This window comes from Pristiophorus japonicus, chromosome 15 (assembly GCF_044704955.1).
Source record: "Pristiophorus japonicus isolate sPriJap1 chromosome 15, sPriJap1.hap1, whole genome shotgun sequence".
Classification (NCBI taxonomy): Eukaryota; Metazoa; Chordata; class Chondrichthyes; family Pristiophoridae; genus Pristiophorus; species Pristiophorus japonicus.
Genome location: NC_091991.1, coordinates 31,795,531 through 31,814,374, shown reverse-complemented (window position 1 = coordinate 31,814,374; position 18,844 = coordinate 31,795,531). Strand labels below are relative to the sequence as shown.

The following is an 18,844-nucleotide window of genomic DNA, read 5'->3' as shown; positions in this document are numbered from 1 at the left end:
GTGAACCTGTGGAATTCTCTACCACAGAAAGTAGTTGAGGCCAATTCACTAAATATATTCAAAAGGGAGTTAGATGAAGTCCTTACTACTCGGGGGATCAAGGGTTATGGCAAGAAAGCAGGAAGGGGGTACTGAAGTTTCATGTTCAGCCATGAACTCATTGAATGGCGGTGCAGGCTAGAAGGGCTGAATGGCCTGCTGCTGCACCTATTTTCTATGTTTCTATGTTTCCAACAATTTTCTGTTTTTGTTTCCAATTGCCAGCATTTGCAATTCTTTTATTATATGGGCTTCAGGAATGTCCCATGAGGCAGACTTGATGGGTCTTGTTATTCTCCTCAATACTTGGTAGACAGCAGCCAATATAGAGAGGATTGAACAGATGGCAGTGAGGAGGGGTTACCTGCTCTTAGGTTAGTGAGAAGGGGGTTACCTTTCCTAGCATTAGTGAGAAGAGGGGTTACCCATCCTGGGATTAATGAGAAGGGGGTTTAACCCTCTCAGTGGTTAGTGAGAAGGGGGTTTAACTCCGCTCGGTGGTTAGTGAGAATGGGGTTACCCCTCCTGGGTGAGCAAAAAGAGGGGTTTAACCCCTCCTGGGTGAGTGTGAAGGGGGTTTAAACCCCTCCTGGGTGAGTGTGAAGGGGGTTTAACCCCTCCTGGGTGAGTGCAGAGAGTTTTACCCCTCCTGGGTGAGTGCGAAGGGGGTTTAACCCCTCCTGGGTGAGTGTGAAAGGGGTTTTACCCCTCCTGAGTGAGTGCGAAGGGGGTTTAACCCCTCCTGGGTGAGTGTGAAAGGGGTTTTACCCCTCCTGGGTGAGTGCGAAGGGGGTTTAGGAGTGCGAAGGGGGTTAAACCCCTCCTGGGTGAGTGTGAAAGGGGTTTTACCCCTCCTGGGTGAGTGTGAAGGGGGTTTAACCCCTGCTGGATGAGTGTGAAAGGAGTTTTACCCCTCCTGGGTGAGTGCGAAGGGGTTTTAGGAGTGCGAAGGGGGTTTAACCCCTCCTGGGTGAGTGCGAAGAGTGTTTTACCCCTCCTGGGTGAGTAGAAGGGGGTTTAACCCCTCCTGGGTGAGTGTGAAAGGGTATTACCCCTCCTGGGTGAGTGCGAAGAGGGTTTTACCCCTCCTGGGTGAGTGCGAAGGGGGTTTAACCTCTCCTGGGTGAGTGCGAAGGGGGTTTTACCCCTCCTGGGTGAGTAGAAGGGGGTTTAACCCCTCCTGGGTGAGTGCGAAGGGGTTTTAGGAGTGCGAAGGGGGTTTAACCCCTCCTGGGTGAGTGCGAAGAGTGTTTTACCCCTCCTGGGTGAGTAGAAGGGGGTTTAACCCCTCCTGGGTGAGTGTGAAAGGGTATTACCCCTCCTGGGTGAGTGCGAAGAGGGTTTTACCCCTCCTGGGTGAGTGCGAAGGGGGTTTAACCCCTCCTGGGTGAGTGCGAAGGGGGTTTAACCCCTCCTGGGTGAGTGCGAAGAGGGTTTTACCCATCATGTGGGTGTATTGAGAATGAGGTTATTCACTCATGGGGTGAAAAGGGGATATAACCCCTCCTGGGGTGAGTGAGAAGTGTTAGAGACAGGTTAGGCCCAGGGACAGGCTCCCCTCCTCCTGGCTCCAGCCGCGGTCCCTCCCCCTGCGGAAGTGTCGTGTGTCCCGGGCCGCGCCTCTGACTCGGGCCCGCGGAGGCTGTCCGATCCCGGGGGCCGGGGGATGAGCGAGATCCAGGCCCAGGCCTCGGGCCCGGTGCCGGTGGAGCAGGCGGTGCTGGAGACCTTCTTCTCTCAGCTCGGCATCTTCTCGCACGACCGGGCCAAGGACTACGTGGAGCGGGAGAAAGAGAGCAGCAAGAGCGCGGGCCCGGCCTGGGCCGCCATCCTGGCCGCACTCGCTCACCTGGCGGCCGCGGAGAAAGCCTATCACAGCATGGGCTTCCTGGGACAGAAACTGGGTAATGGGGGGGCTGGTAACTAGGGGCAGCAACTGGTAACTAGGGACAGGAACTGTGTAACTAGGGGCTGGAACTGGGTAACTAGGGGCAGCAACTGGTAACTAGGGACAGGAACTGGCTGGAACTGGGTAACTAGGGGCAGCAACTGGTAACTAGGGACAGGAACTGTGCAACTAGGGGCTGGAACTGGGTAACTAGGGGCAGCAACTGGTAACTAGGGACAGGAACTTGGTAACTAGGGACAGGAACTGGTAACTACGGACAGGAACTATGTAACTAGGGGCAGCAACTGGGTAACTAGGGGCAGCAACTGAGTAACTAGGGGCTGGAACTGGGTAACTAGGGGCAGCAACTGGGTAACTAGGGCTGGGAACTGGGTAACTAGGGGCAGCAACTGGGTAACTAGGGCCGGGAACTGGGTAACTAGGGGCAGCAACTGGGTAACTAGGGCCGGGAACTGCAACTGGGTAACTAGGGGCAGCAACTGGGTAACTAGGGGCAGCAACTGGGTGACTAGGGCCGGGAACTGGGTGACTAGGGGCGGTAACTAGGGGCAGCAACTGGATAACTAGGGGCTGGAACCATGCAACTAGGGCCAGGAACTGGGTAACTAGGGGCAGCGGGAAGGGGAGAAGGTCAGGGGGCATGGGGAGACGGGGAAGAGCAGGGGGAAAGGGAAGGTCGAGGGGATGGGGAGAGGGAGGAAAGGGCTATGGGGAGAAGGATGCCGTGCAGGGGGCATGGGGAGGGGAGGAAAGGGGGCATTGAGAAGCAGATAGATGGAAGCAGACAGTGTGAAGGGGCTGTTGCTGTTTGTGATGTGTGAGCTCGGCGGGGCTGTGGGGTCTGTCGTCTGTGGGTGTCTGAGCAGAGAGGAAGGGGGTGGAGTGGTATATTTTCCCTCTGTGTGTCTGAGAGACAATGGCCTCTGTATTCTGTGTGTTTAAGCTGGGGGTCAGTCCCTATGTGTCTGAGATGGAGAGTATCTCCTGTGCATCTGACCTTGCTGTGTCACATGCCCTATCTGTTGCTGGCACTGAGTGTGCACGTGTGTGTCTCTATGCATGTACACGCTGCATACACACATGAGCTGGGGTGAGCAGGGCCCTGGATTGTCTCTATGCCTTGAACCTGTGTGCTGGAGCCCAACTCTGCCCATCTTTGTGTGCACGCTAAATATTTCCTGTAATATTTCCCGTTGGCTAGCTAAGAACAGTCTTCTATAAATTGGTCTTGGCAGTTCCTGAGATTGTGTTACTATTTGCAGGACGTCCCCAGGAGCGTGTTAATATTTGCAGGTGTTGCTCGAACAGCAATTTCGCTAGTTGTGTGACTAGTAGTTGCCTGCGACAATTCTTGAGTTAAATACCAAATGACACACTAGACAATGGTGATACCGTTAATGTTTGTTTAATACAGAAGAAATACAAGACTCATCACTTATACTTTACCCAATAGGTCCCTGGATGATCTGTTCCATCAAGGGTCTTTTCCCTGGTGCCTACTTCTGCCGAGTGTTGCTCCTAGGTTCTCGCTGCCTAGGTGGGGTTTCCCCTCCTGGTTGATACTATTCTATAATCTGGCCCATCTCCTTTGACTACACATTTGTCTGTGCCCTGGTGATTGGGTTATTCTAGTTACAATCTGTCCCATTTCCTTGATTACATTTTGTCTGTATGGTGTTGATTAGTATATTCTATCCCATTGATTACATTTTGTCTGTATCCTTATGATTAGTATATTCTAGTTACTGGTGATGCTAAGGAAGCATGACTAATCAAATTTCAATTGGTAATTCATTTTATATTCAAGGCACCTTAACCTTACTCTTGGGAGTCTTTCCATTTTATGTTGCCATAGCCTGCATATTTCCACAGAGGGGTCCTCACACAAAAGTGACACTCCAGTGCAGTACTGAGGGGAGTGCTGAACTGTCAAAGCTGCCATCTTAGCATACAGTTATAAATTTTACACTTCCATACTTTGGTTGAGTCTGGAGTGAGCATTTTAAGCTCGTGGGTGAATTACTGATGGCTGGTGGACTGGTGCTAGTAAATGGAGCCACTTCAGGCAGTGAATTAGGAGCATCGTGCAAAGCATTCCAAGGCTAAAGTGCGACATTTCCTTTATTATATTGGCACCACTCTGCCTAGTGACAACACCTCCAAGTAATGATAAGGGTGTTGAAACAGTTTGGATGGAGATAAGGAACAATAAGGGGAAAAAGTGGGCGTAGTCTATAGGCCCCCTAACAGTAGCAACTCTGTTGGTTGGAGTATAATCTAGGAAATAGCGGGGGCTTGTAAAAAGGGAACAGCAATAATCATGGGTGATTTTAACCTCCATATTGATTGGACAAATCAAATTGGCCAGGGTAGCTTTGAGGAGGAATTCATAGAGTGCATAAGGGATGGGTTCCTTGAGCAGTATTAACGGAACCAACCAGGGGGCAGGCTATCTTAGATCTGGTCCTGTGTAATGAGACAGGATCAATAAACAAATCTCCTAGTAAAGGATCCCCTTGGAATGAGTGATCATATCATGGTTGAATTTCAAATCCAGATGGAGGGTGAGAAAGTTGGATCTTTAACCAGCGTACTAAGCTTAAATAAAGGAGACTACAAAGGTTTGAGGGCAGAGTAGGGTAAAGTGGACTGGGAAAATAGATTAAAGTGTAGTACGGTTGATGAACAGTGGTGTACATTTAAGGAGATATTTCACAACTCTCAAGAAAAATATATTCCAGTGAAGAGGAATGGGTGTAAGAGAAAAGATAGCCATCTGTGGCTAACTAAGGAAATTAAGGACGGTATCTAATTAAACACAAGGGCATACAAAGTGGCCAAAACTAGTGGGAGGGCAGAAGACTGGGAAGCTTTTAAAAGCCAGCAAAGAACGACTAAAAAAATGATTAAGAAAGGGAAGCTCGACTATGAAAGTAAACTAGCACAAAATATAAAAGTAGATAGCAAGAGTTTATATAGGTATATAAAAAGGAAATTAGTGGCTAAAGTAAATGTTGGTCCCTTAGAGGACGAGACCGAGGAATTAGTAATGGAGAACATGGAGATAGCAGAAATTCTGAACAAATATTTTGTATCAGTCTTTACAGTAGAGGACACTAACAATATTCTAACAGTGGATAACCAAGGGGCTATAGGGGGGGGAGGAACTTAACACAATCACAATCACTAAGGAGGTGGTACTCAGTAAGATAATGGGACTAAAGGCAGATAAATCCCCTGGACCTTATGGCTTGCATCCTAGGGTTTTAGAAACATAGAAACATAGAAAATAGGTGCAGGAGTAGGCCATTCGGCCCTTCTAGCCTGCACCGCCATTCAATGAGTTCATGGCTGAACATTCAACTTCAGTACCCCATTCCTGCTTTCTCGCCATACCCCTTGATCCCCCTAGCAGTAAGGACCTCATCTAACTCCTTTTTGAATATATTTAGTGAATTGGCCTCAACAACTTTCTGTGGTAGAGAATTCCACAGGTTCACCACTCTCTGGGTGAAGAAGTTCCTCCGCATCTCGGTCCTAAATGGCTTACCCCTTATCCTTAGACTGTGACCCCTGGTTCTGGACTTCCCCAACATTGGGAACATTCTTCCTGCATCTAACCTGTCTAACCCCGTCAGAATTTTATATGTTTCTATGAGGTCCCCTCTCATTCTTCTGAACTCCAGTGAATACAAGCCCAGTTGATCCAGTCTTTCTTGATAGGTCAGTCCCGCCATCCCGGGAATCAGTCTGGTGAACCTTCGCTGCACTCCCTCAATAGCAAGAATGTCCTTCCTCAGGTTAGGAGACCAAAACTGTACACAATACTCCAGGTGTGGCCTCACCAATGCCCTGTACAACTGTAGCAACACCTCCCTGCCCCTGTACTCAAATCCCCTTGCTATGAAGGCCAACATGCCATTTGCTTTCTTAACCGCCTGCTGCACCTGCATGCCAACCTTCAATGACTGATGTACCATGACACCCAGGTCTCTTTGCACCTCCCCTTTTCCTAATCTGTCACCATTCAGATAATAGTCTGTCTCTCTGTTTTAACCACCAAAGTGGATAACCTCACATTTATCCACATTATACTTCATCTGCCATGCATTTGCCCACTCACCTAACCTATCCAAGTCGCTCTGCAGCCTCACAGCATCCTCCTCGCAGCTCACACTGCCACCCAACTTAGTGTCATCCGCAAATTTGGAGATACTACATTTAATCTCCTCATCTAAATCATTAATGTACAGTGTAAACAGCTGGGGCCCCAGCACAGAACCTTGCGGTACCCCACTAGTCACTGCCTGCCATTCTGAAAAGTACCCATTTACTCCTACTCTTTGCTTCCTGTCTGACAACCAGTTCTCAATCCATGTCAGTACACTACCCCCAATCCCATGTGCTCTAACTTTGCACATCAATCTCTTGTGTGGGACCTTGTCGAACGCCTTCTGAAAGTCCAAATATACCACATCAACTGGTTCTCCCTTATCCACTCTACTGGAAACATCCTCAAAAAATTCCAGAAGATTTGTCAAGCATGATTTCCCTTTCACAAATCCATGCTGACTTGGACCTATCATGTCACCTCTTTCCAAATGCACTGCTATGACATCCTTAATAATTGATTCCATCATTTTACCCACTACCGATGTCAGGCTGACCGGTCTATAATTCCCTGTTTTCTCTCTCCCTCCTTTTTTAAAAAGTGGGGTTACATTGGCTACCCTCCACTCCATAGGAACTGATCCAGAGTCAATGGAATGTTGGAAAATGACTGTCAACGCATCCACTATTTCCAAGGCCACCTCCTTAAGTACTCTGGGATGCAGTCCATCAGGCCCTGGGGATTTATCGGCCTTCAATCCCATCAATTTCCCCAACACAATTTCCCGGCTAATAAGGATTTCCCTCAGTTCCTCCTCCTTACTAGACCCCCCGACCCCTTTTATAACCGGAAGGTTGTTCGTGTCCTCCTTCGTGAATACCGAACCAAAGTACTTGTTCAATTGGTCCGCCATTTCTTTGTTCCCCGTTATGACTTCCCCTGATTCTGACTGCAGGGGACCTACATTTGTCTTTACTAACCTTTTTCTCTTTACATATCTATAGAAACTTTTGCAATTCGTCTTAATGTTCCCTGCAAGCTTCTTCTCATACTCCATTTTCCCTGCCCTAATCAAACCCTTTAAGAGAAGTAGCGGCAGGGATTGTGGATGCATTGGTTGTAATTTACCAAAATTCCCTGGATTCTGGGCAGGTCCCAGCAGTTTGGAAAACTGCAAATGTAACGCCCCTATTTAAAAAAGGGGGCAGACAAAAAGCAGGAAGCTATAGACCAGTTAGCCAGAATGGTTCATTCTCTGGTTGGCAACCAATAACTAGTTGGGTGCCGCAGGGATCAGTGCTGGGACCCCAACTATTTACAATCTATATTAACGACTTGGAAGAAGGAACTGAGTGTAATGTAGCCAAGTTTACGACGATACAAAGATGGGAGGAAAAGCAATGTGTGAGGAGGACACAAAAAATCTGCAAAAGGACATAGACAGGCTAAGTGAGTGGGAAAAAATTCGGCAGATGGACTTTGTTGGAAAGTGTGAGGTCATGCACTTTGGCAGAAAAAACTCAAAGAGCAAGTTATTATTTAAATGGAGAAAGATTGCAAAATGCCGCAATACAGTGGGACCTGGGGGTACTTGTGTGTGAAACGCAAAAGGATAGTAGGCAGGTACAGCAAGTGATCAGGAAGGCCAATGGTATCTTTATTGCAAAGGGGATGGAGTATAAAAGCAGGGAAGTCTTGCTACACCTATATAAGGCATTGGTGAGGCCACACCTGGAATACTGCGTGCAGTTTTGGTTTCCATATTTACAAAAGGATATACTAGCTTTGGAGGCAGTTCAGAGAAGGTTCACTAGGTTGATTCCAGGGATGAGGGGGTTGACTTATGAGGAAAGGTTGAGTAGGTTGGGCCTCTACTCATTGGAATTCAGAAGAATGAGAGGTGATTTTATCGAAACGTATAAGATTATGAGGGGGCTTGACAAGGTGGATGCAGAGAGGATGTTTCCACTGATGGGGGAGACTAGAACTAGAGGGCATGATCTTAGAATAAGGGGCCGCCCATTTAAAAAAAGATGAGAAATTTCTTCTTTCAGAGGGTTGTAAATCTGTGAAATTTTCTGCCTCAGAGAGCTGTGGAAGCTGGGACATTGAATAAATTTAAGACAGAAATCGACAGTTTCTTAAACGATAAGGGGTTATGGGGAGCGGGCGGGGAAGTGGAGCTGAGTCCATGATCAGATCAGCCTTGATCTTATTGAATGGCTGAGCAGGCTCGAGGGGCCGTATGGCCTACTCCTGTTCCTATTTCTTATGTTTTTATGATTAAGAGCTTATGAACAACGCACTTCAGTCACATTTGCTAGATTTAACCTTCAAGTTTTTTTTCCCAGCTCACTCCCGAGAGCAGAACAACATCTAGTGGATTCAAACGCAGGTTACAGAAGTGAAAGGGTGGTGGTATTAAGTGCCCGAGTCACGCAGATCCTTCTGACGCTGACTAATTTATTTAAGAGTTCTGACGAAGGGTCATTGACCTGAAACGTTAACTCTGTTTCTCTCTCTCCATAGATGCTGCCTGACCTGCTGGGTATTTCCAGCATTTTCTGTAATTTACTTAAGAATTGTTTTCAGCACTAAAGACAATAAGTTAGTCTATTTGTGTCTGAGACTTTTCAAGTTTTGCTTTTGCTTGATACCAGACTGAGAGGTTATACCTATCAGGGAAGACTGAACTAACGGGCTCATTTCTCTAGAAAAGGGAAAGCTGAGAGGTGACATAAGAGAGGTCTTTAAAATGATGAAAGGTTTTGATAGGGTAGACATGGAGAAGATGTTTCTACTTGTGGGTGGGAGACCAAAACTAGAGGCCATCAATATAAGTTGTCACCAATAAATCCTGAGGTGATTTTTTTTTTTCTCCCCCATGTACAATCTCTAAATCCGCAGGTGGGCAGTCATTCTTCAGTCGGAAGGATTCCATACGAACTATCTACACGTCCCTCCATAACGAGCTGCGCAAGTTGGTCACCACTGCACGGAGCTCAGCGGCTGGGACGTCTCCTCATCTGGAAGAGCTTCTCTCCCACCTCTCTGAGCAGCTTTGCTTCTTCATTCAGGCCCGAATGGAGATTGCCGACTTCTACGAGAAGATGTATTCCCTCAGCACGCAGAAGTCCATCCATTCAATGGAGGTGGTGCACGCGCTGGAATCCATTCTGCAGAAATATAGCTCCAGGTCAGTGGGAGGCCCAGGCCTGTTCTGAGGTGACGGGAGGTGAATTAATTATCAAAGAACATAAGAAATAGGAGCAGGAGTAGGCCATTCGGCCCCTCGAGCCTGCTCCGCCACTCAATAAGATCATGGCTGATCTTCTACCTCAACCAATGAGGAAGAATTTCTTCTCTCAGAGGGTTGTGAATTTTTGGAATTCTTTGCCCCAGAGAGCTGTGGAGGCTGGGTCATTGAATATATTTAAGGTGAAGATAGACAGATTTTTGAATGATAAGGGAGTTAAGCGTTATGGGAAGTGGGCAGGGAAGTGGAGTTGAGGCCAGGATCAGATCAGCCATGATCTTATTGAATGGCAGAGCAGGCTCGAGGGGCCAAATGGCCGACTCCTGCTCCTATTTCTTATGTTCTTATGTAACTCCACTTTCCTGCACTATCCCCATATCTCTTGATTCCCTTAATATCCAAAAGTCTACTGATCTCTATCCTGATTATATTCAAAGTCTGAGCCTCCACAGCCCTCTGGATGTTGAGAATTCCAAAGATTCACCACCCTCTGAGTGACACAATTTCTCCTCAACTCAATCCTAAATGGCTGACCCCTTATTCTGAGACAGTGACCCCTGGTTCTAGACTCTCCAGCCAGAACAAACATCCTCCCTGCATCTACCCTGTCAAGCCTTGTAAGAATTTTGCATGTTTCAATGAGATCATCTCTCTTTCTTCTAAACTCAAGAGAATGTAGGCCTAGTCTGCTCAATCTCTCCTCATAGGACAATTTCCCCATCCCAGGAATCAGTCTGGTGAACCTTCGTTGCACTCCCTCTATGGCAAGTATATCCTTCCTTCAGTAAGGAGACCAAAACTGTACACACTACTCCAGCTGCAGTCTCACCAGGGCCCTATATAATTGCAGTAAAAGATCTTGTAATAAAACCACACACCATTTGCTTTCTAATTTGCTTGCTGTACCTGTATGTTAACTTTCAGTGATTTGTATACAAGGACACCCAGGTCCCCCTGACCATTTCCCAATCTCTCAGCATTTAAAAAATACTCTGCTTTTCTATTTTTCCTACCAAAGTGGATAACTTCACATTTCTCCACGTTATATTCCATTTGTCTTGTTCCTGCCCACTAGCTTAACCTATATCCCCTTGCAGCCTCTTTGCATCCTCCTCACAAGAAAAACCATGAGTGAGTTATTATTTACCAACAGCAGCGTTTAGACACTATAGAGAAGTAATAGAAAGAGTAAATAAAGATAAACTGTTTCCAGTGACTGAAGGGTCGATAACGAGAAGACGCAGATTTAAGATGATTGGCAAAAGAACCAGAGACGACATGAGGAAATTTTTTTTTACGCATCGAGTGGTTAGGATTTGGAATGCACTGCCTAATAGTGTGGTGGATACAGGTTCAATAGAAACCTTCAAAAGGGAATTGGATAAATAGTTGAAGAAGAAAAAATTGCAGGGATGTTTAAAAGAGCAGGGAAGTGGAACTAACTGGATTGCTCTTTTCGAAAGAGGCAGCACAGACTCGATGGGCTGAATAGCTATGCTGTACTATTCTATGATTCTGTGAAAGACTTGCATTTCTTTTGAGCCTTTCATCATCTCACGATGTCCCAAAGCGCTTTACAGCCAATGAAGTACTTTTGGAGTGTAGTCACTGTTTTAATGTAGGAAATGTGATTTCCCTTTTTCTTCAGTGCATATTAGAGAATGATTCAATGTGGCCAAAGCCTAATTTGTCCTCCTCAAGTCTAATAGCCAGATAAGCACTTGTTCCATGCACAGAAAAGCGCCTTCCAGCCCTGATACTTTGTTACTGGTCGCCGTCAGTTTAAGCTGGTTTCTTACACTGAATGTCACTGAGCTAATTGCAGCCCACTGACCTTTCACTTTTCTTTCAGTCCCATCACCTGCTCTGTCACAGGTGAACTGTGCACCCTCGCAGAAGTCTCGGGCTGCGTGACCACGGGGTGTCACAGACTGACTCACTCCACACATGGTGCATTGCACTCTGCTGTGTCAGCTGTGGCTCAGTGGGTAGCACTCTCACCTCTGAGTCAGAATGTTGTGGATTAAAGTTCCACTCCAAGAACTTGAGCACATAAATCTAGGTTGACACTCCAGTGCAGTTCTGAGAGAGTGCTGCACTGTCGGAGGTGCTGTCTTTCGGATGAGACGTTAAACTGCGGCCCCGTCTGGCCTCTCAGCTGGACATAAAAGATCGCATGGCACTATTTTGAAGAAGAGCAGGAGAGTTATCCCCGGTGTCCTGGCCAATACTTATCCCTCAATCAACATCACAAAAAAACAGATTATCTGGTCATTATCACCTTGCTGTGTGTGGGAGTTTGCTGTGCGTAAGTTGGCTGCTGCGTTTCCTACATTACAACAGTGACTACACTCCTAAAGTACTTTGTTGGCTATAAAGCCCGTTGAGACGTCCGGTGGTTGTGAAAGATGCTATATAAATGTAAGTCTTTCTTTTCATTATGCGTTTAATGTGTACAGGGTAGGTACAGCATAACATCAGGGCCAGAGTGATCTCCTGAACTCGTTCCGATCACCTAAGTGGGATGAAGAGGAATTTCACAGGAGATGAGGAGGAATTTCTTCTCTCAGAGGGTGGTAAATCTGTGGAATTCTCCACCCCAGAGAGCTGTGGAGACTGGGTCATTGAATATATTCAAGGTGGAGATAGACAGATTTTTGAACGATAAGAGAGTAAAGGGTTATGGGGAGTGGGCAGGGAAGTGGAGCTGAGCCCAAGATCAGATCAGCCATGATATTATTAAATGGCGGAGCAGGCTTGAGGGGCCAAATGGCCTACTCCTGCTCCTAGTTCTTATGTTATGTTTATTTATTTTTTCAGGAGATCACATGGTTTTGGGTAGGGTGGGGAGTGTCTATACCGTCACGCACAAGGTATTGCTGTTGCATGGGGATAGGCTGAATGGACCAGAGGGTCTTCTTCTGTCCATCATTGTTCGTATATGTTAGTACAGACCTACTGTTGACAATCTGTAATATCTCAATGTGCGCTGATACAAGTTCCGATCACAATTCAACTCTTTTATTGGATTCGTTACTTAACCATTTGCTATTTTTGAAATGTGCGCATGTTCGAGATGGGTTTACTCCTAGCTTTGAATGGAAGGAGGTTATACAATGAGGCTTGTTCACTTGTATGTTTTAAAAGTACTGAACCATGAGATAGTCCATTGAGGTCACGGATCCTGATGTAATGGTATCTTGAAGTCGAGCTTCAGTGTTGTAAGATATTTTGCTTATGTCAACGTTCTCGGAGCAGAATGACCTTTCAGCTTTCAACAGCATGACTATCTATTATAAACCACAATGGATCTGATAAATAAATTACTGTCCATCATAATGTGGCTATATCAAAGAAATGTGCTGAATTGTGCAACGGTTTCTTTGCCAAATGCTGCATTATGATAGTTCGATTCGGATAGTGGAAGGTCTCTCACATTAAAGCCTTTTCTGAATTACTTTCTTCCGTGTCAGCCGTGGCTCAATGGCAGCACTTGGCTCTGAGTCAGATGGTCAAGGGTTCAAGTCCCACTCCAGAGACCTGAGCACATAATCCAGGCTCTGGGCAACATGGAGGAGCTGTCACTAACCCAACTCTCTCCCAGCTGAGTGAGACATGCAACATTAGGAGCAACCCTTTGGAGAGAAGGGGGAAAAGAAAAGACTTATATTTATATAGTGCCTTTCACAACCTCAGACCATCCCAAACGCTTTACAGTGTAGTCACTGTTGTAATATAGGAAAGCGGTAGCCATTTTGCACAGAACAAGCTATTAGATAATGACCGTTCGATCACAAACAGCAATTAGATAATGATCAGATCATCTGTTGTAGTGATGTTGGTTGAGGGATAAATATTAGCTGGGATACTTCAAACAGTGGCATGGGATCGTCTACGTCCACCTGAGAAGGCAGCGCTCCCTCAGTACTGAACTGGAGTGTCAGCCTCTAGAATGGGGCTTGAACTCACAACCTTCTGACTCAGAACCACAACCTTCCACTGAGCCACCGCTCAATTGACATTCAAGGGAGTAGCCAAGGCTGAGATTTGAACTTTTGGCTATCTGGTGGGGTTTTATTTTTATTTGTTCCTGGGATGTGGGCGCTGGCAAGACCGGCATTTATTGCCCATCCCTAATTGCCCTTGAGAAAGTGGTGGTAAGCCGCCTTCTTGAACCGCAGAGGACAGTTAAGAGTCAACTACATTGCTGTGCTTCTGGAGTCACATGTAGGCCAGACTGGGTAAGGACGGCAGACTTCCTTCCCTAAAGGACATTAGTGAACCAGATGGGTTTTTACAGCAATCCGGCAGCTTCATGGTCACCAGTATCGATACTAGCTTTTTATTCCAGACTTATTTAATTAACTGAATTTAAATTCTCCCAGCTGCCGTGGTGGGATTTGAACTCACGTCTCTGGATCATCTCTGGATCGTTAGACCTGGCCTCTGGATTGCTAAGTAACCTAACCACTATGCTACCTTTCCCTTGTCTGGCCTACTTGTTCAAATGTTCACTTGCCGCATAGGGATGTTAAACCAATAGTGCAGAACAGCAGAAGGAACGCACGACATCCCAAGCACCCCATCCACCCGTCCCTTCAACCACCGTCTGCCCCACCTGTGACAGAGACTGTAGGTCCCGCATTGGTCTCATCAGTCACCTGAGAACTCAGTGTGGAAGCAAGTCATCCTCGACTCCGGGGGACTGCCGAAGAGAGAGAGGGAGCAGAGCCCTGGGGGAGCTAAAGCATAAGAGGTCTTTAAGTGTGTTCATTTTTTATTTCTTTAGGTTCCACCACCCCATCCTGAGCCCTTTGGAAAGTAGCTTCCAGCTGGAAGTGGACGTTCTGACTCAGCTCCTGAAGGCTCAGGCGGAGATCAGCGAGTGGAAGTTCCTCCCGTCGCTACTCAACCTGCACAGCGCCCACTCCAAACTGCACACCTGGGGGCAGACCTTCGAGAAGCAGCGGGAGACCCGCAAGCACCTGTTTGGGGGCCAGACCCAGAAGGCCCTGCAGCCACCCCACCTCTTCCTCTGGCTGGCCAAACTGAGGAACGCCCTCCTGGCCAAGTTCAGCTTCTACTTCCACGAGGCGCTGGGCCGCCAGACCACCCCGTCGGAGATGAAGGCCCTGACCGCCAAGACCAACCCGGACTACTGCGGCAAGGTCTCCAGCTTCATCCGCAAGTATGACGCCGAGAACGTCTCCCTGATCTTTGACAACCGGGGGTCGGAGAGCTTCCAGGGGCATGGCTACCACCACCCCCACTCGTACCGGGAAGCCCCCAAAGGGGTGGACCAGTACCCGGCGGTCGTTTCGCTGCCCACCGACCGGCCTTTGATACACTGGCCCAACGTGATCATGATTATGACGGACCGCGCTGCCGAGTTGAACACCCTGGACAAGGTCGTCCACTTCTACGACGACAAGGTCCAGAGCACCTACTTCCTGACCCGCCCCGAGCCGCAGTTCACCATCGTGGTCATCTTCGACTCCAGAAAGTCGGAGAAGGACTCCCACTTTCTCTCCTTCCTCAACGAGCTCTCCAGCTCCCTGAAGAACTCCAAGCCCTTTGCCAGCCTGAAACCGGGTTCGAAGGGCTGACGTCAATAGCTCTGGCGCAAGTAAGTCTGCGTCATAAGATGCATCACTACTGATGAGAAAAGGATGGCAGTAGGCAGCATTCTGCTGGCAGTGACATGCAGGATAATGCACCATGCTTGACTCACCTCCCCATCCATTACTGTGGGGAAATTGGGACTCCAGTAATTGCTTTATGGCTATGGAATGTTTGAGTCCGTTAACTCGTGCTCGGCTAAGAAATGCGCAAGCTGTTCTTTAGCAAGTACGAATGCTGTTATTTGAATGCTAATGCCCACTGACATGAGGATTCTGTTTTCCTCAGGCAACTTATAAATGTGAAATAAAAACACTTGAACTTGATGCAAAGAATGAGCTTTAGTCCTAATTGCTATTGGAAAAGTAAATGGACTATTAGGATATATTGCCAGGATACTTAAATACAAAATAGGAAACACTATTCTGTCTCTGTATGATGCCTTGGCTCAGCCTCATCTGAAATACTGTGATATGGAGACCCAGGGAAAGGTTGGTGGAGGTCCAATAGTTTAAAGTTACCACATTAGCTATAGAAGCGAGTTGAGACAGCTCCAGAAAAGCATTTAGGGTTACTTCAAGGAGATTTTAATAAGGTCTTTAAATAAACGATTGGTTAGGATTTGGAATGCACTGTCTGATAGGGTGGTGGATACGGATTCAGTCGGAAATTGGATGAATTTTTGAAGGAGAAAAAATTGCAGGGATATGGGGAAAGAGCGGGGGAGTGGGACTAATTGGATTGCTCTTCGAAAGAGCCGGAACAAACATAATGGGCCGAATGGCCTCCTTCTGTGATAGAAACATAGAAAATAGGTGCAGGAGTAGGCCATTCGGCCCTTCGAGCCTGCACCACCATTCAATAAGATCATGGCTGATCATTCCCTCAGTACTCCTTTCCTGCTTTGTCTCCATACCCCTTGATCCCTTTAGCCGTAAGGGCCATATCTAACTCCCTCTTGAATATATCCAATGAACTGGCATCAACAACTCTCTGCGGTCGGGAATTCCACAGGTTAACAACTCTCTGAGAGAAGAAGTTTCTCCTCATCTCAGTCCTAAATGGCCTACCCCTTATCCTAAGACTGTGTCCCCTGGTTCTGAACTTCCCCAACATCGGGAACATTCTTCCCACATCTAACCTGTCCAGTCCCGTCAGAATCTTATAAGTTTCTATGAGATCCCCTCTCATTCTTCTAAACTCCAGTGAATACAAGCTCAGTTGATCCAGTCTCTCCTCATATGTCAGTCCCACCATCCCGGGAATCAGTCTGGTGAACCTTCGCTGCACTCCCTCAATAGCAAGAACGTCCTTCCTCAGATTAGGAGACCAAAACTGTACACAATATTCCAGGTGAGGCCTCACCAAGGCCCTGTACAACTGCAGTAAGACCTCCCTGCTCCTATACTCAAATCCTCTAGCTATGAAGGCCAATATACCATTTGCCTTCTTCACCGCCTGCTGTACCGACATGCCAACTTTCAATGACTGATGAACCATGACACCCAGGTCTCGATGCACCTCCCCCTTTCCTAATCTGCCGTCATTCAGATAATATTCTGCCTTCGTGTTTTTGCCCCCAAAGTGGATAACCTCACATTTATCCACATTATACTGCACCTGCCATGCATTTGCCCACTCACCTAACCTGTCCAAGTCACTCTGCAACCAGTTTAGTGTCATCTGCAAACTGGAGATATTACACTCAATTCCTTCATCTAAATCACTAATGTATATTGTAAAGAGCTGGAATCCCAGCACTGAGCCCTGCGGCACTCCACTAGTCACTGCTTGCCATTCTGAAAAGGACCTGTTTATCCCGACTCTCTGTTTCCTGTCTGCCTCTATCCACGTCAGTACATTACCCCCAATACCATGTGCTTTGATTTTGCACACCAATCTCTTTTGTGGGACCTTGTCAAAAGCTTTTTGAAAGTCCAAATACACCACATCCACTGGTTCTCCCTTGTCCACTCTACTAGTTACATCCTCAAAAAATTCCAGAAGATTTGTCAAGCATAATTTCCCTTTCACAAATCCATGCTGACTTGGACCGATCCTGTCACTGCTTTTCAAATGCGCTGCTATTTCATCTTTAATAATTGATTCCAACGTTTTCCCCACTACTGATGTCAGGTTAACCGGTCTATAATTACCCGTTTTCTCTCTTCCTCCTTTTTTAAACAGTGGTGTTACATTAGCAACCCTCCAGTCCCTAGGAACTGATCCAGAGTCGATAGACTGTTGGAAAATGATCACCAATGCATCCACTATTTCCATGGCCACTTCCTTAAGTACTCTGGGATACAGACTATCAGGCCCCAGGGATTTATCGGCCTTCAATCCCATCAATTTCCCTAACACAATTTCCCGCTTTATTAGGATATCCTTCAGTTCCTCCTTCTCACTAGACCCTCGGCCCCCTAGTATTTCCGGAAGGTTATTTGTTTTTCCTTTGTGAAAATAGAACCAAAGTATTTGTTTAACTGGTCCGCCATTTCTTTATTCCCCATTATAAATTCACCTCAATCTGACTGCAAGGGACCTAAGTTTGTTTTCACTAATCTTTTTCTCTTCACATATCTATAGAAGTTTTTTCAGTCAGTTTTTATGTTCCCAGCAAGCTTCCTCTCGTACTCTATTTTCCCCCTCCTAATTAAACTTTTGTCCTCCTCTGCTGTATTACAACATTCACCCAGTCCTCAGATTTGCTGCTTTTTCTGGCCAATTTATATGCCTCTTCTTTGGATTTAACACTCTCCTTAATTTCCCTTGTTAGCCATGGTTGGAGCAACCTTCCCCGTTTTATTTTTACTCCAGACAGGGATGTACAATTGTTGAAGTTCATCCATGTGATCTTTAAATGTTTGCCATTGCCTATCCACTGTCAACCCTTTAAGTATCACTCGCCAGTCTATTCTAGCCAATTCACGTCTCATACCATCGAAGTTACCTTTCCCCAAGTTCAAGACCCTAGTCTCTGAATTAACTGTGTCACTCTCCATCTTAATAAAGAATTCTACCATATTATGGTCACTCTTCCCCAAGGGACCTCGCACAACAAGATTGTTAATTAGTCCTTTCTCATTAAACATCACCCAGTCTAGGATGGCCAGCCCTGTAGTTGGTTCCTCGACATATTGGTCTGGAAAACTATCCCTAATACACTCCAGGAAATCCTCCTCCACCGCATTGCTACCAGTTTGGTTAGCCCAGTCAATATGTAGATTAAAGTCCCCCATGATAACTGCTGTACCTTTATTGCATGCATCCCTAATTTCTTGTTTGATGCTGTCCCCAACCTCATTACTACTGTTTGGTGGTCTGTACACAACTCCCACTAGCGTTTTCTGCCCTTTGGTATTCCGCAGCTCCACCCATACAGATTCCACATCATCCAAGCTAATATCCTTCCTTACTATTACATTAATTTCCTCTTTAACCAGCAATGCCACCCCACCTCCTTTTCCTTTCTGTCTACCCTTCCTAAATGTTGAATACCCCTGGATGTTGAGTTCCCAGCCTTGGTCATCCTGGAGTCATGTCTCCGTGATGCCAATTACATCATATCCGTTAACTGCTGTCTGCGCAGTTAATTCGTCCACCTTATTCCGAATACTCCTCGCATTGAGGCACAGAGCCTTCAGGCTTTCTTTTTAACACACTTTGCCCCTTTAAGATTTTGCTGTAATGTGGCCTGTTTTGCTTTTTGTCTTGGGTTTCTCTGCCCTCCAATTTTACTTTTCTTCTTTCCATCTTTTGATTCTGTCCCCATTCTACTTCTGTCTGTCTCCCTACATAGGTTCCCATCCCCTTGGCATATTCGTTTAACCCCTCCCCAACAGCACTAGCAAACACTACCCCTAGGACATTGGCTCCGGTCCTGCCCAGGTGCAGACTGTCCGGATTG

The 18,844-nt window shown here is 46.6% G+C and overlaps 1 protein-coding gene across 1 annotated transcript; it reads left to right on the top strand.

Moving 5' to 3' along the window:
* Positions 1-1,621: 1,621 nt before the first annotated feature.
* Positions 1,622-15,269, top strand: kics2 (KICSTOR subunit 2). Its single transcript, XM_070901602.1, has 3 exons — positions 1,622-1,943; positions 8,967-9,255; positions 14,105-15,269. Exons 1-3 carry the CDS (start codon positions 1,706-1,708, stop codon positions 14,919-14,921), a joined length of 1,344 nt encoding a protein of 447 aa, XP_070757703.1. The 5' UTR covers positions 1,622-1,705; the 3' UTR covers positions 14,922-15,269.
* The last annotated feature ends 3,575 nt before the right edge of the window (positions 15,270-18,844 follow it).

Coding starts and splice junctions, on each gene's coding strand:
- kics2 (XM_070901602.1), top strand. CDS start 1,706: ATGAGCGAGATCCAGGCCCAGGCCTCGGGCCCGGTGCCGGTGGAGCAG. Junction 1,944..8,966: donor CTTCCTGGGACAGAAACTGG/GTAATGGGGGGG, acceptor CTAAATCCGCAG/GTGGGCAGTCATTCTTCAGT. Junction 9,256..14,104: donor CTGCAGAAATATAGCTCCAG/GTCAGTGGGAGG, acceptor TTATTTCTTTAG/GTTCCACCACCCCATCCTGA.